Raw genomic sequence first — 24,697 nt, 5'->3', positions numbered from 1 at the left:
CTGCAACTTAGAAGACAAAGACATTGCCATTTGCACGAGCACAAGTAGAAGCAAGACTTGCTGCGAACATAAATGGAACAGGAACATGGTCTTCTACCACTAAAGGAAATAATTGCAGAATAAATTGGCACTATAAAAGAAAATAATTGTAGAATAAATTGGCACTTCTATGTTACCTTTTCAGCAAGCATTGCTGCTATGTCTGCTGGGTCACCATCCTTACAAGTGTACCAATGATGTCCATATTGCTGACAGATCGGACACTGATGCCTACCCTTGCCTCCTTTGCTGCCACCCTCTGCTACGCCCTTGTATCTATTTTGCCTTCTTCTACTAGCTGTTGACTTCAACAATGGACGATGCAGGAAGAAACCAAGTTCTTTTTTGGGCCACATGGATTTGTCTGGTATAGAAGGGATTGTACCATCATATGCAGCCCTGAAGCTCTGTACAGAGTAGTAGTTGTCCACATGATCTTCTATCTTCTCTTCGGGTATAGAGGTGATGTAGGCAATTGTATGCTTACATGGTAATCTAGAAACGTCCCATGCTCTACAAGAGCATGTTCTTTCCTTTAGGTTCACAACAAACCTGTAAGTAGAACCTCCCATTGCCATAACCTCTGCAATGCCATCAAGTGAGCTAGTCACAACATCAATGTCAAGGTTCCTACTTTGCTCCTTTAGCTGACTTATGATGTGTGGCAAAAATTTTCCTTCCATTCTATGTGCAATTTTTTTTCCTCTGGTTCCACTTGATTAGAAGCTTCTATCTTATAGTATCCATCAAGTCATCTAGATGCAGCCCCTTATCAGCTTTTATCCAATTGTTGAAGCTTTCTGCTAAATTATTGGTGACATAGTCAACTTTTGATAATGTAGAGTACTGACTTCTTGTCCATAGTTTTGTATGAGTTTGCTGCAAGTATGTCATTGTTGCTGGATTTGCTTCAGCCATGGCCTTGATATGCTTTTCAAACATATATGAATTCCAAGAATAAGCAACAGCCCACAAATGTTTATCAAAAACTTTTCCACTGAACCTTTTCTTAAAATTCTGCACCAAGTGCCACATGCACTCTATGCTCTGCATTTGGGAATATGCATTAACTCTTGGTTTGAATGAATTTGTATGTTGAACTTGCTATCAGCACAAAAATAGAACAGCTTCACTACATCACCATACCCGCAAGGAAACTGATTCAGAATTTCATCAACAAGGTCTTTAAAATTTGTGGTGTCTGAATCAACAACTTTATTAATGCCATACCATGGTCCTCGCATAGTTGGACTAATTATCCTGATTTCTAGATTGAAACTGGTCTCGATGTCATTCCTACACATGAACAAATACGATTTACTAACATCTATGCAGTTCAATTCAGTCCAAACAACACCAAAACATAGAACTAATGTATGCATTTGAGGAAGAAAAGGGACACTCACCCATCTGGAAGCCAAGCTGGTCGTCCGTCCACCATCTTTTATGAATCCACAACGATTCCTCCCTCCTCTGCTCCTTTGGTCCTCAACTGCACAGATGCAGATCGAAAGGCCCAAAACCAAAATTACGTCGTTTCCGTATACCAGGCCAAAAAACATGAACATATCCTTCCATCCCATAAGCTCCCCAGCCCAATCAAGGAGGACTAACGCTTGAGCCACAACATTGGGCAGCCTAAGAAATGACAACCCAGCTCACTCATGGTGATCTCAAAATATATATTGTACTAATAAATGGTCAAATAGATTGTCCAATTGTTACCCTTACCCAACCGTTCAAATCTCTTTGGTTAATAACTTTCCTAATATACGTGAATTTTCAATCCTAGCTACACAGTAACACAACACTACACCTACAAATATGTATGCTCAAGGAGAAGGATAGGTCGACAGGAGGAACCTTCAGCAGGTCGCGTGCTAGCTTCTTGGACGTCTGCGCCAGCGAGTCCCACTCCTTGCTGAGCTTAATCTGCACCCACAACGTTGCAAGCACCAAGTTCAGAAACCCAAATGCACGCAGACGCCAAATGCGAACAGATTGAGCAGGGCCAGTAGCTCCGGGCGCGGAGCCTGGCGTCGGTCTCCTGCAACGCGGTGTCGAGCAGCGCCACCCGCTCCCGGAGCTCGGCATTCTCGCGGTCCTTGGCTGCGGCCTCCGCCCGCAGGCGCCCCACCTCCCGCTCCAGCCCGGACATCTGCCCCGCCACCGCCAGCCCGGTGATGCGGCAGCAATCTCTCATTCCTAAGCATTGGGCGCGTGAGAAAGGGGAGGCTTCACCTTCTTCGCGACGGGCGGCGTCGAACCGGTGGGGCTGGCGACGAGGACGAGGCCGAGGATTGCGACGATGGCGAGCGCCACCAAGTGCTTCCACTGGTCCTCTGCTCCTCAGGGCCCGTGAGCCCGCCTGCCTGGGCACCGTGCTCGTGCCCTGGGGCCGCGAGTGCCCCCGCTCGTGCTCGCCTGTCTCCGCTCTGCCGCTACGCCATCTCGCCCGCCCGCACGAAGCCCTGCAGAAGCGCACCGCGCCGCGACTCGCTTCCCCACGCGCAAACCTGCGCCCGCGCGGATCCTCCCCGCACGCGCGAACCACCTGCAGCGGCCGCGCCTCACCCGCGAGCTCCCTCCCTGCCGACCTGAGTGGCTAGCCTGCTTAGGGTTTGGATAGGAGTGCGGAATGAACCAGAGAGTCCAACAAGAAGCCCATGGACGATGGGGAATTGACCGGACACAGTAATAGGCAAAGGAGTCATTTCGTGTCTAGTTGCCTGCCAGCTCTGTTGGCATTCAGGCGAAAGAAACTTTAAACAAGGGTGGTGAGGAACTTTTTAAAAATTCGATGGTACATATATCATTTGGATTTTTTATAATGGCACACGGGTAAAAAGCCCATTTTTTTTACAAAAGTAGTATAATATCGTAAAATAGAGTCCCAACAGTGGTATTTAAGTACACAAACACCATGCAAGCTACAGTAACTAAAGGGGTGTTTGGTTTCTACATGAAAATTTTAGTCCCTGTCCCATCGAATGTTTGGACACATGCATGAAGTATTAAATATAGACGAAAAAATTACTAATTGCACAGATTGTGGCTAATTTGCGAGACGATTTTTTTAAGCCTAATTAGTCCATGATTTGACAATGTTGTGCTACAGTAAATATGTGCTAATGGCGGATTAATTAGGTTTAATAAATTCGTCTCGTAAATTAATCTCCATCTATGTAATTAATTTTATAATTAACTCATATTTAGTTCTCCTAAATAGCATCCGAACATCCAATGTGACATGGACTAAAATTTAGTCCAGAAAACCAAACACCTCCTAAATTCCTCTGGTGACCGCTGCCGGCTGTGTGTTTACAAAAGATATCCCCTCGGACTTCTAACTCCACTCCAGCAGATGTCTCCGAGAAATAAGCGTGCATCTATCAAGAACTCACCAGGTACGTATCCAGGGAGTCGAATCCAAGCTCCACATCAGCGAGAACGCCTGGGAGGAAAACGAACAGAACATCATGATCCAAAAGACTCGGAGCCGCAACAGCACAAGCAAACGGTAGATAACAAAGAGAAGCCGCACCGTTCTTGCCCGGGACGAGGAGTGAGGTGACGGCGGCGGCACGGACATCGGAAACCTAGGAGAGGCAAAGCGGAGGCGGAGCAGCGTCGGCAGTCCTGGCACCTTGCCCATGACGAAGAGGTCCTTCCCCAGCGCCGCCACCTCCCTGATCTGCGCCACCATCTCGCTAGAGTTGAACACGCCACGCTTGCGTTACTGCACGCCCACGCAGCCGCCGGCGGCGGCGTAGACGCTGTTGGCCTAGTCAGGGAACCCCGCAGGGGCCTTGCCTTCCTTGATCGTGTCGAACTCGGTGGCCGTCAAGCTGCCACCCTTCTGGGAACCGGAAATCAGGAAGTGGAGAGATTTTTTTGAACCGGAAATTAGGAGAGGGCGACGCGCGAGTGCCCTGTTTGCTTGCCATGGCGGAAAGTACGGTTCATATAATTGTTTGGCAGAAAAAAAATATTATTTGTTGATTGAAAAATTACTGTTTATAAGTGAAGTTTTGCGTGGGGCATGGTGCAGAGATCGCGTGAGCGAGTGCACACGGGGTGAGACGGTGAGATGCCTGCCATCACATATGAAACCGTGGCCATCAGATTTGATTTAGATATCTTATTAGCATTTAATTTTAATAGAGACGAATTCTTGTGTACAATTTTTTGAGTGGATAATAGTTGGAGGCTCTTAGCGTGGGACGTTTTCTCGAAGGGAACTGTATAATTTTGATTGATTACCGTAGAGATGAGAAAAAAAGTTTAAAAAAAACATGAGAAAAAGGAAAAAACAGTAACACGAATTCGGCTACTGCGCCAGGCGCGAGAACGCCCATTGTACTTCCCCAAACTGGTGGGCACGGAGGCGCGGTTCCGCGCAAGAGGCCGCCACTCAGCCCGTCGCTTGCTTGATCGGTACGGCCTCGGAACGAGCTACTGCCTATAACTTCGCCCGGCAGATACCTTCCGCAAATCCTTCCGTTCCGAAACTGCACTCCGGCGCTCTCGCATTCCCGTTTCTATCGCGCGCGCGCTCGCCGCCTCGCCGGAACCCTAGAACCCCGCCGGGCCGGCGCCGATCACGGACCGCCGCCGTCCGCGGCGATGGCGGCGGTGTGGCGGCTCGACCTGGCCGAGCGATGGCGCGGGATCCAGGAGGACGAGGACGCCGATGACGGCGGCGAGTCGTCCGCCGCCAAGCACCGCCGACTCATCCGCGCCAAGGAGGAGTGGTAAGTGTGGCTGAGGCCCTCTTAAGGCGGCGTGGCGGTTGGTACGACTCGTAATCGGCCGCGGGTTTAGGGTTGTCGTCCTGGGTTTAGGATTGCACTGAGATTATGATTCGAGCAGCTTGCTGGACCTTAATAAGCTCGAGGTTTGCTTTGGGAAGTTGGATAGTGCAACGCGAATGTATGTGCCTATGGCTTCTCTCTTTCTTCTCACATTACTTGCAGGTTTCAGGTTCTATTACCGTCATGAATGCAATCATTGTTGTAACGGAATCCATGCTGTTGGATATCTAGTGGCAGTATTTTTAGGTTGCGTTTGGTTTGGGGACATAGTTGATAGGAATTAGATTAGATTTTGTGAAGCTTAACTTTTTATTAAACGGTCATTGCAGACATAATATGACATTTGTAATGTGCTCAAAAGTAGACCATTCGACACAACGTTTGCACTAAGGATTTTTTTTTGGAAAAAAACAGAATCTTTTTTTTTAAAAAAAACTTGACCTGCGGGTGAAAGACCCGCCCCCGCGGCATTGCCCCCATGGGTGAAAGCTGATGTAATTTATGGTTGCGAATGAAAGACATCTATCAGAATTTGACTTGTGGCGGAACAGCAAAAGCATTTAGATACTAGTTTTGTGGTGCTCCCTCTTATTTCCCCTTATTATCCCATTGAGATGAGATATTACATTCATGTTTGTCTAATCACCTGCAGGTTTTCACATTGCTATACCTTTCTGATAAATATACCAAAAGAAGATCATATTTGGTGTGGATATGCTGATATCATGAGCCCCTTCTTGGAAACATTCCATGTCTTCTTTGATGATGAAGATGAGAACTCATCTCTTCGAATAATATGGAGAAGAGTTTTCCGAGAAATGGGCATTTGCACACAATGTGTATGTGAACACCACCAGGCACAAGGATTTTTTGATACTGAATATCAGTCAGATACTGTTGACCCCCTTCTGAAAGTATTGCGGCTTCTTGATGAAGAGAGGGTAACAGGACATCTTATACAGATCAACACAAAGATTCAGCTCAGAGAATATGACCCTTCATGCCATGGTGCAGAAGTTGTTAGCATAATGTTCGAAGTATGCTCCATTCGTGTGATGCCTTTTCAGTTTCTCTTTTTGCAACATATTGATTTCCTCTTGTAAAACATGGATTGCTTCTATTGACCTTTTTTTCTTGAGAAGTATGAACATGAACAATGAATTATAACTTGAGATTACTTCTAGTTCTTTTCTATAGGGTGCATTGGAATTTGAAAAGGACTAACAGTTAGTCAAACTATAGGCATGTTTAGTGTACAAAAGTTGTATAAATGTATTCCACAGATCTTTTAATACAGCATTTATTTGTAGCAATTGATGATATTTCATAAGATAAACAGATGGGCGTACCCAGTGCAGAGAGCTCCCGCTCTGTGTGGGGTCTGGGGAAGGGTGTCAGTGGCAAGCCTTACCCTCGCCTGTGCAATGCGAGGAGACCGCGACTCGAATAAGATAAACAGATGGTCAAAATATATTTTAAAGGCTTTTCAAATCCTATAATATGCCCAATAAAAAGAAATGAAGGGAGTAGTAACAGGTCACAACACTGCATAGAGTGTATAAAGATAAACTGGCAATTATTTATCAATGCTTACCATCATTACATAATCTGTGCAGCTGATTTTGTTTTTGTTATTAGGTGAAGATTGACACCCATTGGTTGCATATGTATTCCAACAAATTAATCAAATGCAATGCAATTGCTATATCGACGACACATAGGGAACATAATTAGCCTGTGCATATGCTATACTGTGTTAATGGCCAGTAAATGACAGCTTATTTCCCTCTTCTTTTATTGTGTGCTGCTGCCAATGAACTTGGTCCTTTTATTTTTAAAACAAGTAACCATGACAAACTATTGTTTCCTTTTTCTTTCTTTGAGATATTTAAAACCACCCCACAGGTTCTTCAATACGGTAACAACCATAACATACTATTTCCTTCATATTTGCAGGTTTTGATGTATCCTGTTCTATTGGATGACCAATCATTGGCTAATCAATTTCAGATGTTCATTGAAAAAATCGATGAGACGTATGAAGTGAGCCTTTCAACTAATCAGCAATACCCTGTAAGCTAACTTTTTCCCTTGACCCTGCTCATAGCACAGCTAATAATGTCTCAGTTGGGTATTGGAGCAATGGAGCCTTAAAAGATGGATATGTTCTGAATAATCAAGCAGTTCAGGATACATATTTCTCACCATTATTTTAGTCTATTGCTCAAACAGTAGTGTTAAGATTCTCCACCTGTATCTCACAATGTTTTTAAAACTTTCAAATCTAGGGTGTCTATGCCCTACTTTTCTTCAAAAGTTGTACAGCTCGGGCTATTGGGCTTCGATTAGCTCGATCCATGGGGAAACTGAGGTAACGCACTCTCCACTTGCCTGTTCATCCTAAGCCAAAAAACTTACTAGACATTTCTGAAGGACGTACTAGATAGGAATATTCATCTAATGATCTACTCAATTGGGCAATGTGGGCTTTAGTTGGGCACGGTGTCCAGGTGGTGAAACTGTGCTAGGATCTGTTAAGGGCACCCGCAATGGCTGACTCATAAGCTAAAAAAGGGCGTACCCAGTGCAGAGAGCTCCCACTCTGTGCGGGGTCTGGGGAAGGGTGTCAGTGGCAAGCCTTACCCTCGCCTGTGCAATGCGAGGAGACCGCGACTTGAACCCGGGACCTTCCGGTCACAGGTGGTAAGACTCTACCGCTTGCACCAGGCCCGCCCTTCATAAGCTAGCTCTAAGCATTTTTTTTCATATTTTAATAGAAGAGAGAGAAAAGCTAGCTCTTGATCAAGAGCTAGGCTCATACACACATTCCAAGAACATGTGAGAGTGTCATGTGGGGCTATCCATGTTATAAGCTATATGCTAAAAGTTGGCACTATTGAAGAAGTTGGCTTAGAGCTAGTAATTAGCTTATACCATTGCGGGTGCCCTAACTGTGTTGATAGTTTCTGTTTTTTTGTCAACCATATTGTTTATTAGTACTTAATACTTGAAGTCTTAATACCCATGGAACATAAATTGTCATGTCCTTAAGTGGTAGTGACCCTAAATGGTCATGACAGCATGGCAAATTCAGTTTATTTTTCATATAATGGAAAGCTTATGATAAAAGTTGCATTGGCGTTGCATTTATTTATACATGTATTCTCTATTTTCCCTGACTTTGAACTCATGTACAATGTTTGGGAAACTCATAAATTTCTTAAAACCACCTCAGTTGTTTCATCTATTTAGTTGTTCCTCAACTCTTTGCACAAAAATTAAGAGAATTGGTAAAATTAGTAATTATCTAATATTGCTGTTACACAAATGGTCCTTTCCTCTGCTTTATCCTTTCCATATTATAACCGAAAATCATTCTCCCATCTCTTCCTGCTTCTCTATCCACATCAAGCCATCCTTCGACGAGACCAATTAAATAACGGTCTTATATTCAATGACACTATTGTTGTATACAACTCACTATTTAACTCTATGCAAGCTGTACCTGAGCAATTGCTTTAATGACGTTTCGGCATAAGCATGTTGAGTCTCGTTTTAACTTAGTTGGGATTTAACATGTTGTTTTGTTCCAGTTTAAGTATAAAGTCATCACATGTAAATATGTTGACAATAATTTGCAGGAGAGCAGTTGATTTGGAGCCATTGCAACCCTTATTACAAAAGTATATTACCTTTTTGGAAGCAGAAGTTCTTCCATCTACTTCAGAAATCAGAACATTCGAGACCTAGGGTGCAGCTCAAAAGAGCCGACATATGGCTTGGATTTAAATCACTGTATGCAAGTTTAAAACATGGCGCACTGCATATGTATTCTATAAACATCATGCCTGTTAATTTGTTGACTTGGTTGTTTCAGCCTTGGATTTCTTGAGGCTCCAGCTTTTGAAGATGGAGTTCTGGAAAAGTACCCATTCCTGAATATTGTACTTAACCATGTCAGTGATGACACTGACACATCTGATTTGTCGTGTGCTGTAAGTTGCCTCAAGGTTTCATTTGAAATGCTTGGTAAGTGTGCTGAGTTTCTTTTGACCTGTGATGCTTGCACTGTTGCAAGATTTACATTCGCTTGTTGTAGGTTGCAAGCTTTGGCTGAGAACAACACTATCACCTAGTGTTATGCGGAACACATTACTGGGTCACTGTTTTCATATGCGCAATGAGAAAAGTCACAAAGAAATTTTTTATCTTTTCCTCCCATTTCTTCAGGCATGTTTGTTATTCCTTTACTTGACTGTCCTCATCTAGGAAACGTTTATGTAAATATGATAGGTCAGTTATCTGTATGCAGTCACTTGAAGCGCTACAAGATGGTAAACATGAAAAGCAAAGGAGGAACATTTTGTATTTTCTTCTTCATCAGGTTACCAGGAGTAATAATTTCAGTGCTCTGATGAGAAAAACTGCGACTAAGGTTAGCTTGGTGTTTTTTGCCTTTCAAGTTATTTGAGTTTCCATTTAAATCCCCTCACAATTTTGTTTCCTGTATTCCCTCATTTTCTTTTCTGGCTATTGAGTGCCACCTTTCTAGAACACCTCTTGTGTTAGTTTGAAAGGTCATCCACGATGCCCACATACACACTTTTGTGTGGTGATTTCCTTTTGCTTCAGAAGATCCATGCAATAGCATGATCTTTGGAATAAATTAAGCATGATTGACCTTGACAACTTTCCATATTAATAACACTCTATTCAGGATCATTGACTTTTGGTGATGAAATGGTTGAAGTATCTTGGTGTTTTAAATAAACCATCCTTTAATAAATTCTGTCATGGGAGGTTTAAACCATCTTTGAAATTGTATATCACTGTTTAGTGGAAAAACAGCTAACCAAGCTACCAAAGGATTTTCTTTATGTTGTTCGAATTTTATGTTGGTTCTCATTGCATTTACTGATATTGCAAAAACCATACACTGTGATTGGTTGGTCTTAGCGATGTTTTTTCTAACTCTCTTTACCTTCCAGATTGCACTTCTTATTGTACAAAGAGGCTACACAATGAGCCCATATGTGGTAATGAACACGGATGCTTATTCTGACAAATAGTTTATGTATTAGATTGCTATATAATGTATTGACTATTGAGGTAATAGTTCATGGTGATGCTATTTAATAGAAGCAGAGAGGAAACCAATGATTTGTTGCCCACATAATATCTCATAGCAGATATGCTTTTATTGTTTCTTGGGTTATGTTGTAATGTCATGCATGCTTTTGTTAAGTGCTATATTATTTGGTGAACATTGTTCCTGGTCTTTAATTTTAAATGTCTTATTCAGCTGCCTTGTTTCTAAATTAATCAGTATGAAAATAGTATGGTGCCCTAGGACATGTGCTGTCAAACTATTTTCACTCTGAACTAATCTTAGTTAGCATATAGATTGGCCATATGGAAAGCAGGATTATAAAATGGGTCTGGGTTTACAGGTTGAGCAGGGTTGCAAACTTGCAACACCACACACATATATGTTACCGGTTGTTCACGAATTTAATTGTCTTCGGAGCTAGGTTTTTTTTTCTGTTCCAGTTTACTGATTTTGGTTTGATGAGCTACGTGAGTGAAATAACCTGATCCAACCCGAACTATTCCCTGTCTATGTCTTACTGACTGCTCACACATATTTCCGACTAGGCAAATTAGTCTGAATAATATAGTGGATTAATATTTGTTAGTTTGTTTCAAGCAAACTAATGTTTGGACTGCTTCTGGATTGCCATTTTCTCTGAATTTTTTTTGGAGAGAGTGCCTGATCAGTTCAATAGTGGATACATCCTTACATTTTTTTTGGATAATTTCATTTATCTATTGTTTTCATGTCATCTTATGATCTCTATTTTTAATAGGGGCCCATCTTTGATCAGTTCGATAGAGGATACATCCTTACATGATTCATTGCGGCAACCTGCACTTGTTCTCATCTATATTATCATAATTTCTGATGCTTCTGCCTTGATTTACTATAAATTGAAGTATGGAGCTGTTCAAAAGGTCAATGAAAGCAATTCTGTCATGTTTGTTGATGACGATGATGAATTACCTTTCTCGCATGATGCTGAAGAGAAGTCTCAAAGTTGTTGGAACGACTTCAATGTTCTGAACAAGTTGGCAAGTCGGGAATGCAAGGATTGGAAATGTGTGCCTTTGTTGTGGTATCTTACAATGGTTCAGTTGGAACCCTCTAAGCTACCCATAGCATTTTCAAAAGCAGTCCTTTGGGGGTTATCTCATATTTCTGTTTTAGAACCTGAATTAGCTACAGAGTTGTCAGTACCTGTGAATGCTTGGTTATCATCGCATGCTGGAGAAGTTTCCTCAACATTTACATGGCAAGTTCCAAATGGTGCTGATGATGGTGGTGGTGGGAAGGATTGTGTTAATGCTCTCAAGGTGTCACAGTTTTGCACTCTCTTACTGAGAATATTTAAAAGGTTGGTTCTATTTTATTAAATCTATATCTTTCATCTTATTCGATCTATTTAGTTTGTTTTAAATGCTATGTTGATGTCTTGCACTGGCAATTTGGCATACCATTTACTGATTGCAAACCTTAAGTCCTAAGTATTTCTACCAGAATGTCATACTTACATGAAATTAATATCTTTTAGGTTAGCCATTCATGTCATGATACAAATTGAACAACGTGGACTCCAAAAGCTGTGGACTTGGGAACCAATGATGGGAGAAAGTTTGATATTGGTGCTAGTCGATAATAATGATGTAAAGTTACTCCCATTATGTTTTATAATCCTACTTGTTGCATCTAACTGCTTAGTATTACTCATTACTCTGCTTATTATAGGACGTGCGGCAATTTGGGAGAGCTATCTTGGAACATGTATCCCAAGCACGGGGTTTGACTTCTGGGCTTCAATTTCTGTGCTCGAGTGCATCTTCACTCACTGCTGTTTTTCTGGGTCTAAGATATGTAGTGCAACTGGTAAAATTTCAGACTCTCCTTGTCTCTGGTATTTATCATCACTTTGGACTTTGGAATTGAAGCATGAACCCAAGTTTGAAATTCGTTTGGTTGGTGTTAGACTGTCAGTTTCTTGCAGTTACTGGAGGAATACCAGCAGAAACAATTTGGTCATATTTAGAATCTGTTTTTCTCGAACACGTAGAAGAGCTGCGTTTCATTGTATTAAAGAACCCTGAGTACACACATACTCATACCACTAAATTTGATTTTTGTACAAACAGTTTTGGGATGGGAATTTGCCTGAACCTTGATTGCTTCTGCTGGGTTTCAACTCTAGCCTACCCTAACTTGTTTGGGACTTAAAGGCTTTGTTGTTGTTGTTGTTGTTGTTGAGTTTTGAGATGGGAATTATGGTATCTCTTAGTTCTAAAGGGCTGTAGTTCTATTCAATTTGAGGATCAAGGAGAACATATTTTTTCACTTACCTATTCATTCAGTTGTATCCTTTTTTCCCTCCTTGAGTAGGAAATAGTCAATAATAATATTATCTACTTCGTTGGAATATCCAGGTGGGAACAAGATCAGTTTTGGCAGATTTTCATAGTTTTCATCACTTGCTTTTCGTCATATGCAAACTATTTAAGGAAGTTGTCGTTCAAAGACATCAAATTGCACAGCCAGCAAAACCTTCAGAAGCGGGTTTCTTGCGACAACCCTATTCAAGTGTCCTAGCTAGTCCACCAGAACATGCTGTGGATATTACTAACTGGGAGAAGTTCTGCACTTTGCTTTCTGCAACTCTCTGGCCTTTTATTTCTACATGCCTAAGAGAAGGAAAGGAGCTAATAGGTCTCAAACAGTGTCGGATAAATCTCTAGCAGTGTTTCTTATAAAGTTTAACAACATTGTGCATGTTGTTATCTCCACCTATACCTTCATATCTAACTTTTGTTTCAGATATCTTGTGTTCGTTTGCTTGAGTTGCTTCCTCTGGTCTATGAGAGGGTCAACACAAATTGCCGTACCCAATCTTGCAGTACGACGACAGTTGGTCCTGCACGTCCATCTCATTTTGATGAAGCAAGTAGCCATGTGCCAGAACTCAAAAAAAGCCAATCCAGTAAGTTAAATAGTCAAAAAGATTTGGTTGCAGAAAGGAAACGACAGCGTGAGGATGTCAACACTCTGCTTTCTTCAGCTCTTATACCATCAACGAAACCTTCCTCAACTTGTCATACTAAGAAACTGAAATGAGAAGACTCCAGCAAAGGCAAGTTCATGATACCTTAACTTTGCTCTGGATAAAACAGAACTAGTTTTATGTCTTTTTTGCTAGTCAGTGCATTGCCATTTAGACTTCAAAAGTTGTCTACCGACGCTTGTGCTTTATGTGCAGAACTCATGTCTTCAGTATAGTTGAAGGCTGCACATTGATTTTTCACTTCAATATGCTAGGTGCCTGATTTTTTTGTTGTTATTCAGGCAATTGTCATTGTTTTGCTAATAGAAAAATACTGTGAATTGTCCTTTTAATTGTACTACCAGTTGGTTGTGTAAGATTGTTTCCCAAAAATTCAGGCATCCTAAATATAGCAACTCTCTTACTTTTTCTGTTTGTCATGTACTCATGTCTGATCTTTTATTTTTGCTGCTTGTTATTTATAAATTTCTGGCTCTTTTTATTAGACATTGATACTGTGACTGTATATGATTGATTAATTGATTCATTTGTAATTCTATATCCACAGCAATTTAACATATTTATACCTTAAAATGAAGCTTTGTATTTGTACTAAGTTTCCATCTCTTCTTATTTGTGTTCGGATTTACTTCAATTGTTTTGATATGCTATTCTGAAGCTAACATACTTTTCAGTAAAATTGTAACCAGGTGGCTAATCTCATGGGTATGGCAGCTTTTGTGAAGCAATTTTGGTATAGCAATGGTGCTTGGATTATGAGTTTTTCCATCTTTCAAAGCAATCTATTAGAGGAAAGCTAACTGCCTGTGCCCTATTCGCTTGGCTGATAAGCCATGGCTGAAAATACTATTGGCTGATTTGTTGTGAGAGAAAAATACTATTCGTTGACCGAAAAAGTACGGCTTATAAGTAAAGCATGATTTCACTTGCCAGCAGAGATGGGCATGCGCGCATGTCTCGACACCCGCTTCTACTGCTTCAGTCGCTGTCAATGAACCAGACAACTCTCTGATACGTGCTGATGCTGCTTGCAGTTTGAACTCGCACAAACTAGCATTGTTGACTTTGCACAGCACGTTGGTTCTGAATAATGCCGCTAAAACTAGCCTCCTACTGGATTGCGGTGCTACTAGGTCCAACCAAATGAAGCTTAGCTACACCTGGAGTAGTTGATGTCAGTTGCATTTCTTTTAATTAGGCTTGTTATATGCACTCTCTACTTCGTTCTAGGGGAAGGGAGCATGTTTGACTTGGGAAGCAGCAGTTGTTTACTCGGCTGGATCAGCTGACTTCGATGAAGCTTGGGTCTAGAAGGTCAACAGGAATATTGTGTTGTGTTCCTCAAAGGCCCAGTTAACCGACAGAGCGGGGACTGATGATAATGAAGATTTAATAATAAACATATATAAGTTGTTCTGACGTCCTACATGCGTCATGATGAAAAATGTTGCCTAAAAAGTAAAAGCGCAAGAATTCTGTTAGATGGTGAGATAGCTTCAGATTGGCGTAGCAGTTAGCAAGCTGACCTGACTTGGAAAATGGTAGCTAGATCGGTGAGACACGTCGATCATGGAATGAATATATTCAGAACTCGTGAGATGAAAACGAAGAGATATCATTCAGTTCAAGGACTGTCAGATAGAGACTCTCCTCATCAATCAACAACGTCTCTCAGGCTGCTGCAGCTTTTGGCGAAAGCTAAGGCGACCATCCTTTCCTGCGTCCAGCACCGACCAGCCGTGGTGAAAATGAACGGCTTAACGGCAGCCTTAGTCCGCAGCTGTACGGCGTCGTCTGGCTGCTATGATTACGAAGCAGTCACGAAAAAGCTAACCGCCGCCGCCGCCCGTCGCTTCGTATCGTCAGCACCACCCGTAGTAGCGTACGTGCCGTCAGTCCGTCACTACTTTACATCCTGTTGAATTCCTGATCCTGCAAGCAAGCGAGAGGTTCAGAGATGTTCAGATGGATGACCCAGAGCCGCAGTGAAACCGTCGTCGTCGTTAATTAGTTGTCGATCTCGGCATGGATGCATGAATCCGCCATTAACAGCCTCTTGTTCCGTAGATGTGCGGTTCGATCGCGAGCCCCTATGGAAACCGCATAGATCCTTCTGTCCTCCCAACAATCCAGCTGGTGACGATAGATCCATCTACTGTGTGAATTTGATCATTTAGAAAGAAAGAATTCGCCATCCAATTATCCAGTCAGAAGTCAGAACAAACGAAATCTCTTGGTCCAAGCAAGCTTGTGCCGTTGGAGGAGGTTTTGAGCGTGTGCAGACCGCAGCATGACGAGTGCGCGCGGGCGTAGCGCTGGGTTCAGTGCATGTGGTCAACTGGTCATGCAGCAAAATGGATTGTTTCGCTTTCTGGGAGCTGTATGTGTAGCAACTGACAAACATCCAGTGCCCCCCAAGGAGCCCACCCTCCATACAGTAGCAACTGATTTTTCCAAGTGCTGGAATTTTTTTGATGGCTGTAAATTGTTTCTTACGTCATTTTATTTCCCATTTTCATCCGTTTGGATGCGAGCAAAATGGGACCAGAGACAAATAGAGCGATCATACTGCTTGTTGAAGCCAAGCCAATTTTGCACTGTACATATTTGTAAATAACACCCTTGTAGCAAGAACGCAGATTAGCATTTGAACATGCCTGGTGGTGTCCTTAAAATGGAATGGTTATAGCGTGTGGTGTGCAGCCAAATTACGACCGAAGCTCTTGGCCCATGGGGTTCTCGTTGCCTCTGGTGGTGATGGCTTGGGACGTGACTCGTGAGGTTCTCGTTGGCGATCCTCGATAACACGATAACTTATGTACGCACAGGATAGAATAGGAAACAGAGTTGAGTTCTGTTATTATAAGCCAAATTTGATGCACGCAGGGGATACGACTGAGCTTTCCTGCCGGAGTGAATCAAATACAAGTGATATATAGGGAAGAGGAAGATGGGGGATGCGATCATCACCCAGCTCGAACCATTGAGACGACCTAAGTGAACACCTCACTGTTCGTTTGAATTTATTAGTCATGATATAATGTTTTTCTCTCACAACAAATCAGCGAGAATACATTTCAACCTTGTTTTTCAGCTAAACGCTGTCAGAGTGAAAACCAGCAAGTCCAGCTCCAGCCTCAGCATGTCTGGCTCCAGCCTCAGCATAGGGCTCTTTTGAAAGTAAGGGGAGCAAAACCTAGGAATAAAAAACCCCCACTAAGAATTAGAATAACAATTAGAATGATATCCCATGGATTACCTATCTAGAGAAAAGTCCAGGATCCTAGAGGGATTGGAGTTTTCAAATTAGGCCTCAGGGGAGTCAGGGGGCAGGTCCTCCCCCTTGGCCTGTGCAAGCTCATCAAGTGTCATAAAAAGTGTGTGAGCTGCTCTTAGTCCCGGCCTCCATAACTGTCTGTGGCTGCTGGGGGTAATGTGCTCATACGGTATTGTCCTGTTCGTTTGAACTTATCAGCCTGACTTATTAGTTATGGTATAATGTTTCTCTCATAATAAATCAGCGAACAATACTTTTCAGCCTGGCTTTTCAGCGAAGCGAAGCGAACAGGGCTAAGTCATACAGTGGTAGAATGACTTTGAGTTCCCATAAAAAAAAGAATGACTTCAAGTTTTTGCTTACCGATGGAAACAGTTCCATTAAGAAATTGCCATTTTAATTTGCAAAAGTAAATGTTGTTTTCTCATAGAACTAAATTAATTAAAATTGTACTATGGGCATATGACTTTAGCAATTTAATCCTTCCATAAGATAAGATTTTGCAAAGTCATCCTGACAACTATGTCCATTACTCTATCCCAAAATAAACAACTTTGGGTAAAATTTCAGGTAGATTAAGGACGCTGGTAAATGACATATGTATTCTCATCTCTTTTCATTTTTTGGAAAAATATCTCCTGGATTTGGCAGTTATCATTTGCATAGCTTTTGCATTAAAATCCCATGTTTTTGTACATTGTTTTGGCATGTCAAGCTCTATACAATAGGTCTTTTCATAGCTTCGAGGGCTGGGTCAGTCACAATTGACTTTCAAAAGGAATAGAAAGACGGGATGGCAAGTATAGGTAATTATAGTCAAGAAAGTAGAAGTAAATACCTACAAGAAGAAATGGTATTTTAGGTTGGATATATGCAAGAAAACAACTAGTAGAAATGTTAGGGTATATGGAAGGTAGACAGGATATGCCTATTTCAAAGTTACTAGGTAAAGTAATGTAAGGGATAAGTAAAGTAAGAAGAGAGAGATAGTCAAAGTTGACATCTTGAAATCGACTCTCATGGGCCAAGTAAGTGCTTATAAAAGGAGGCTAAAGCATAAAAGAGTAAATTACACGGCCGGTCCTTAAAGTATTGGGCTTATTTCGTCTGAGTCCCCAAACTATGAAATCGCACTGTTGGCTCCTCAATCTACTTAATTCAGTATATGTAGGTCCTAAATCGGACCTCGGGCATGTCCGCCACTGCCTGGAGCCACGGGACAGCCGGTGGGCGCACGCCGCCGCGGCCACGCACGGCGCCGACTGCGTGTAGTAGCACATGCACAGCCTGCTCTAGAGCGTCGCCGTGGTGCTGGAGGCCGGCGAGATTGCCCACGGCGCTGGCCATCTGCTGCACCACGTACCCGGTGGCAGCGGCGCCGTCCGGCGAGACGTCGACAGTCATGAGGGTCTGAAAGGTCCTAATATGGCTAGAGGGGGGTGAATAGCCTATTTAAAATCTACAAATCAACTAGAGCAATTTGATTAGTATGACAAATAGCGAAATGCAAACTTGCTCTAGCTCTACAAGGGTTGCAAGCCACCTATCCAATAATTCTAGTTGCAATAATTACTAGGCACACAACTTGCAATGTTACTACTCACTAAGAGCTATCAATCTTGCTACTCTAAAGAGCTCCACTAAATGAACTTAAAATAACAAAGCAAGATCTCAATTCTAATTACACTAAAGAGTTTGCCATAACTAGTTTGCAAGAATATAAATGAACGAGTAGGGTGATTATACCGCCGTGTAGAGGAGTGAACCAATCACAAGATGAATACTAAATCAATCACCAGGAGAATACCAAAGGGCAAGAGACAACCAATTTTTCTTCCGAGGTTCATGTGCTTGCCGGCACGCTAGTCCCCGTTGTGTCGACCAAAACTTGGTGGTTCGGTGGCTAAGAGGTGTTGCACGAACCTCGTCCACATAATTGGATACCACAAGAACCTACCCTCAAGTGAGGTAACTCAATGACACGAGCAATCCACTAGAGTTACCTTTCGGCTCTCCGCCGGGGAAGGCACAAGACCCCTCACAATCACCACGATCGGAACCGGAGACAATCACCAACCTCCGCTCAACGATCCTCGCTGCTCCAAGCCGTCTAGGTGGCGGCAATCACCAAAAGTAACAAGTGAATCCCACAGCGAAACACGAATGCCAAGTGCCTCTAGATGCAATCACTCAAGCAATGCACTTGGATTCTCTCCCAATCTCACAATGATAATGAAATAATGATGGAGATGAGTGGGAGAGCTTTGACTAAGCTTATAAAGTTGCTATGTCAATGTAAATGGCCAAGAGAGTGAGCTTGAGCCGGCCATGGGGCTTAAATAGAAGCCCCCACGAAATAGAGCCGTTGTACCCCTTCACTGGGCACAACACGGGGTGACCGGACGCTCCGGTCAGTTCGACCGGACGCAGGACCCTAGCATCCGGTCGCCCGATGCTTGCCACGTGTCATCGACTTCAAACGCCGATCGCCCGATCTCAACGGTCAAGTGATGACCGGATGCGTCAGTTAGAAAGTGACCAGACGCGGGACCCCAGTGTCCGGTCGTTTCCAGTAAAGTTCCAAACATGAAATTTCACGACCGGACGTGTCCGGTCTTGCTCGACCGGACTCACCCGGCGTCCGGTCACTCAACGTTTTCTCTGTGCGCCTCACGTCAGCGTACGTCAGCATTGACCGGACTCAGACCATGAGCGTCCGGTCAGTTTACATGCCAGCGTCCGGTCACAAGACCGAGACCGTGTGCTTACTGCTGTCACTGACCGGACTCTAAACCCAGTGTCCGGTCACTGCACCACCAGCGTCCGGTTACTCTGTGAACCTCTGTCTTTTCTGTATAGGGCGCCGGTGGCACCGTCGGACTGTTCGTACTCTACGGGCGGACACTCCGCCGGTGAAGTTCCTAACCTTTGCTCAAATGTGCTAATCACCAAGTGTATCACCTTGTGCACATGTGTTAGCATATTTTCACAAAATACTTCCAAGGGTGTTAGCACTCCACTAGATCCTAAATACATATGCAGTGAGTTATAGCATCTAGTGGCACTTTGATAACCGTATTTCAATACGAGTTTTACCCCTTTTAATAGTACGACTATCTAACCTAAATGTGATCACACTCGCTAAGTATCTTGATCACCGAAACAAAATGGCTCCTACTATTTATATCTTTGCCTTGAGCCTTTTGTTTTTCTCTTTCTTCTTTTCAAGTTCAAGCATTTGATCATCACCATGCCATCACCATCGTCATGATCTTCACCATTGCTTCATCACTTGAAGTAGTGCTACCTATCTCATAATCACTTTGATAAACTAGGTTAGCACTTAGAATTTCATCGATTAACCAAAACCAAACTAAAGCTTTCAGGGTCTCGACGAGCGTCTGCTGCAGCTTGTTCATGCTCTGCGACAGCGCGTCCTCCAGCTGCTTTGCCGTGTTCTGTAGCTTGCGCACCTCGGCGGCCTGGAGCTCCAAGAGCGGGTCCAGCTGCGGCGCCAGCACCTTGAGCAGCTCGGAGGGGCGGAACCCACCGATCAAGAGGAAGAAGCGCTCCGCGGGGGCCCGCCACACGCCAGACAGCACGAAGAAGGCGTCGGACCACGCCGCACGTGCCTTGGCCTGGAACAGCACGCCGTAGTGCGCCAGCCCCACGTCGACGAGCACGCGCAGCTACATGTTCGGCGCGTGCGACTGCAGCGCCGCACGTAGCTCCGTCGCCTGCCTGGTCTGCTCCTCCACCCAGTACGCATACTCCAGCTCGAACGCGGCCACACGCAGGTCCACGGGTGCCGGCGCCGGCGCCGCCGGCGCGACTCCTCCTCCTCCCACGTTGTACGTGCCGTGCTGCAGCAGCAGAGTTCATCAGCAATGGCAGTTGCTGTTAGCCGTCCCGCCTGGATTGTTCCATCGGCGTGGTGATCTATCGGATCGATGCCCTCTCATGGATTATTCCCTACCTGCTGGCACCTGGCCATGGTGAGCTCCTGCTCCAGCTGCGCCAGCTTCATACGGCTCGTCTCGAGATTTTGGATGTACGCCTGTGTGTGTCGTATCAATGGATGCAACAAAAGCAGCAATCATCAGTGATGAGCTGATTCGACTGATGATTTGACGTAGAGAATAACGTAACAATTGGAAGGAACAAAAGCAAGAAGATTTGCTTGGCATGCGACGAGTGATCGCTCTTGGCTGAGATGCTGACCTTCTTCCGTAGCCGGCTCTTCCGAGCTGCCTCTCTGTTCTACGCGAGCCATCTCTGAATCTAGGCAAAGCAGAGCGAGGGCGAAGATCAGCGGACGAGGAATTATTTTCCCTGCGGATAATTCAACTGGGCCATCATGCATCAGTCGGGGCCATTTCACCTTGTCTCTTGGCCTGGCGTCGTCGTCGTGGCAGACACTATCCAACGACGGCGGCGGCGCTTCTTCTTCCACTGGCGGCGGGACGTCGTCCTGCTGTGCCTACAACTGCAACCAACCAAGGCCCCCGCAGTGATGATTATCTGAAGCCATGAGGAGACGGAGAATCGTACCGAGCTGAGCTACAACACCCAGTGAGAAGATTTGCTTGGGCTGTTTAGGACCTACATGGACCGAATTAAGTACATTAAGGAGCTAACAGTGTAATTTTATAGTTTGGGACCCAGACGAAATCTGTTCAATACTTTAAGGACCGGCCGTATAATTTACTCCGCATAAAACTATAATGAAAACTATAGGCATGTTGGATCATATATAGTCCTAGAACCTGGTAAATGAATCCGAGCGAGTGCCAATTCCCTTATATCCTGTGAGTCTTTGAGATAAATTTTAAATCATAGAAAGTTATTTATTTTATGATGTAGGGAGTATGTTATTCGCGAGATTTCCTAGCTTTGCAAAAATATATTTAAAAAAATTGCATCCGCACGTACGGGCCTTGCTGTGCTGGTCTGTGCCAGCGTGCTGACGCTGCACCCGTCAATGATCTGTTGTTTGGGCATGGTAATGGACGACAGCTGACATGCACTCACTGACATTGTGCAAATTCTACATTGCACGTGCTAAGACTGTCTCCAATAACAAGCGCAAACGCAAAATGCGTCTTCAACAGTGGTTTGCGTGGCAAAAAATGTTGTCCAATAGAAGACCCAAACAGCCGACCGATTTTGCCTACCAGTCGAAGGGAAAGACAAATAAGCGTCTTCGGCAGCCGGACGACGCAAATCTCTGCCGCAAGACGACGCAAGAGCTTCGCCGGTGCGGCCGTGAGCTCCGCCGAGCCGCGGGCGCGGGCGCGAGCTCGGCCGGGCCGCGGGGGCGAGCTCCGCCGGGCGCGAGCTCCGTCGGGCGCGGGCGCGAGCTCCGCCGAGCCGCGGGCGCGAGATCCGCCGGCGCGGGCGCGAGTTCGGCCGGGCCGCGGGGGCGAGCTCCGCCGGGGGAGAGGGAGGGTCGGGGAAGAAGAAGGAGAGGGAGGGGGGCCGGATCCGGGCGCTGCGCCAGCGCCCCACGTCGTCGCCGTCGCCATGCCCTGCACAGCCGCGTGGGAGAGAGGAAGAGAGAAAGGCAGCCGCGTGGAGAGAGAGGAAGAGAGGACCGAAGATATTTTGCGTTCGCTGTTGGAAACCAAAGAATTTGTGTAGCTCACTTATTTACTGTACCGTGACCAAAATGGTGAAATTTAGGTCGGCTCCGTTGGAGATAGCCTAACAGCCACCAACACATGCTGTCTTTCTGCTGGTTCAAACCGCCATGGCAAAAAAAATGTCAAGATAAACCAGACAAAGGGGCAGGAAGAGATAAAGCGAACTTGGAATATGTGTTGTAGTCTTGTAGTGGCACACACTGTCAACTTGTCGAGCATCAGGAGCAGCAAAGCAACTGAACCGCATGGGTATGGGTTCCACGTCATCCATGCAACGAAGATTTTCCTAGTACATCAGCTACTACGGCGGCTAGCGCGCCTAGCCCGGCATGAATGAGAACGACGAACGGCCCACTAGTTGCCGTTGCCGTTGCCGTCTCCTGGCAAGGAAGGCTGCACATCACAGACCGTTGCGCGCGGCAACAGTCGCAACTGAATCACATATACAGATCACATGCATGGTTTGTTCAGGACAAGTCCGGCAGCTTCAGACGGCATGCGTGCAGTCGCTCCCGTTCATCTCTGCAGATTTGCTGCTGACGACGCATCCGCTGTGCCCCCTGAGATTGACGACATCGAGGCTGTAGAGTATGGGGATCATGACCATGGAGGACAGGAAGGCGAGGAGCGGGCCGAAGATCCAGAGCAGGAGGGGCACCCCGGCGTAGAAGAGCCTGTTGCCGACGAGGTTGAGTGTGAACCCGCGCTCCAGGACGTCGCCGACGTAATCCCTGGTGTGCGGCAGCGGGAGGCCAGAGGCGGCGTCGGAGTCGGAGTCGGCGTCGGCGGCGGAGGAGAAGAGGCATCCCGAGGTGTTGATGAGGAAGCTGGCCTGGTTGAGGAAGCAGATGGCGAGGGAGTGGCAGAGGAAGGCGAAGAGGAAGAGCAGCATGAGCGCCACGTACTTGAGCGCCATCATGTACTCGCCGTGCGCGCCGAACACGGTGTCGCTCAGCGGCTTCTTGATGGTGTAGGTGCTGCTGAGCACCGCCGCCACGCCCGTGCAGAAGAGGATCGCCGTCGTCGCCATCAGCGTCGACCCCATGATCACGTTCCGCACCGACTGCACCACCGTCACCGCGTTCTTGGCGTTGTCCTGCATGCAGATTTAATTTCCCGCGAGAGCGAGCTAGCATCATCAGCCAACCATGAAAGAAAGAAAATTCACAAACAATGCGCCGCGCCGCATACGTAACGTAACGGTAGCGTAGCGTACCTTCATCATGCCGATGGCCCAGAGGCGGCGCGCGGCGGCGTTGATACCGACGGCCGTGCGCAGCGGACGGAGGCGGACCTCGCGCCACAGCCAGGCGTGGTACGCCATGGGGAGGAGCAGGCTGAGCGGGATGAGCACCAGGTCCAAGAAGCTGTCCCTCCACTCCATGGTCCACCCAACGAGCAGAGCAAGCACGCAACGCACACAAGCAACGGAACGACGCTAGCTAGCTAGCTAGCTATAAGCAGAATGAATGCCTGGCTAAGCGTCGGATCAACTGGGGCAACGTTGCTTTCCGATCGATCCGGCGTCTGCTGGAGCTGTCTGTGTGCGGGCCGGGCGCCGATATATATAGAGCAGGAACGGCCGAATTCCACACACAGTCAGAGAGAGAGATACGGTGAATGAAGGAAGGATGCAGAGGTAGTGGCATCTTACACAAAGGCGACCAACTTAGTAGCGAGCAATCAGTAGCTAAAAGTAGCGACACCAACGCAAAAACCCGGCCATGGCCAGAGTAGTAAGCTGCTGCTGCTGCTGCTGCTGCTTCTTCTTCTCTCTCTCTCTCTCATTTTTGAGAAAACCAGAGTACTGCTCCAGTAATCAGTGCAAAATCTGCGCCCGCCCGCCGGATGATAAGCAGGTAGGCTGAACGAATGCCATCTCCTCGTCGCGTATGCGCCATGGAGCCATGGAGGCAGCATCGATGCTTGCCGTGCCGGGCCCCGGGCACACGGCCGGGTCGATCCGATCACGTGACCCTTTCTTCGTTTCGGACGTCGTTGGTTTGGCTCGCAACCGAATGGCCGCACCATGTTTGGTTCCGTTTGGATTTTCTTTCAGCTCTCCTCTCATGTACGTTTCGCCTTTCCGTTCCTGGCACTGGCATCAGGTGATGTAACTAAGACCTGACATTGTGCTACGACTACAAGGGTGCTTGCTTGCTTGGATTGAGGGGACTGCTCCGACGATCTTTTTCTTCTTCTTCTGGGTCATGTGGTTCAAATCTGAACTAAATATATATGGGCATTCTTTCCTAGTAGGTACCTTCGTCTCACTGTAAGAACACGCTGGTTGGTTTAGGCTGATAAGCCCGGCTGGTGCTGGTTTGTTGTAAAAGAAAAATACTGTATCATGGCTGGTAAGCCGGCTGTAAAATGAAATGAAAAGGAGTGAAGCAGAGGAGAGCGCCTTTGTCACTTCACTTTAGCCACGATCGTTGGTTGGGGATGGGGACCCTAGTCGTCTTCCTACTTTGGTCACGACCAAGACTTCCACGCCACGGTGGTCGCCCTGGGATCACTCGATCAGCTAGCTGCTGCCTCGCTCGTCAGTCGTCACTAACTCCGATCCATCGCCTACCCGGAGCCTGCAGTGGGAGTGTGATGGACCAGGACCACGATCCTGCGATCCATCATGCATGTTCAAAGCCGGCGGCCAGGCCGAACCGGATGCCGGGATTCGGGAGAGATCCATATACGTTATGATAGCTTTGCAAGTACGACGCGCGCATGCAGTTTGGAGTAGCAGATGGTGTGGGGCGCGCCTGCCGCTGTGTGTCCGTC

General features: G+C 45.6%; 1 protein-coding gene and 2 pseudogenes across 1 annotated transcript; 1 reads left to right on the top strand and 2 right to left on the bottom strand.

Annotated features, from left to right (window-relative positions):
- Window positions 1-4,433: 4,433 nt before the first annotated feature.
- LOC136549957 (uncharacterized) lies at window positions 4,434-14,444 on the top strand (annotated as a pseudogene).
- Window positions 14,445-16,091: 1,647 nt separating this feature from the next.
- On the bottom strand, window positions 16,092-20,810 carry LOC136548786 (transcription factor TGAL10-like; annotated as a pseudogene).
- A 1,261-nt stretch (window positions 20,811-22,071) lies between these two features.
- LOC136552053 (uncharacterized) lies at window positions 22,072-23,460 on the bottom strand. The gene is made up of 2 exons (XM_066543602.1): window positions 23,133-23,460; window positions 22,072-23,012 (listed from the first exon to the last, which is right to left on the bottom strand). Exons 1-2 carry the CDS (start codon window positions 23,298-23,300, stop codon window positions 22,404-22,406), a joined length of 777 nt encoding a protein of 258 aa, XP_066399699.1. The 5' UTR covers window positions 23,301-23,460; the 3' UTR covers window positions 22,072-22,403.
- Between the last annotated feature and the right edge of the window lie 1,237 nt (window positions 23,461-24,697).

This window comes from Miscanthus floridulus, chromosome 4 (assembly GCF_019320115.1).
Source record: "Miscanthus floridulus cultivar M001 chromosome 4, ASM1932011v1, whole genome shotgun sequence".
In the NCBI taxonomy this organism is placed as follows: domain Eukaryota; kingdom Viridiplantae; phylum Streptophyta; class Magnoliopsida; order Poales; family Poaceae; genus Miscanthus; species Miscanthus floridulus.
This window is presented reverse-complemented; position numbering and strand designations above follow the sequence as displayed.

Coding starts and splice junctions, on each gene's coding strand:
- LOC136552053 (XM_066543602.1), bottom strand. CDS start 23,300: ATGGAGTGGAGGGACAGCTTCTTGGACCTGGTGCTCATCCCGCTCAGC. Junction 23,013..23,132: donor GGGCCATCGGCATGATGAAG/GTACGCTACGCT, acceptor ATCTGCATGCAG/GACAACGCCAAGAACGCGGT.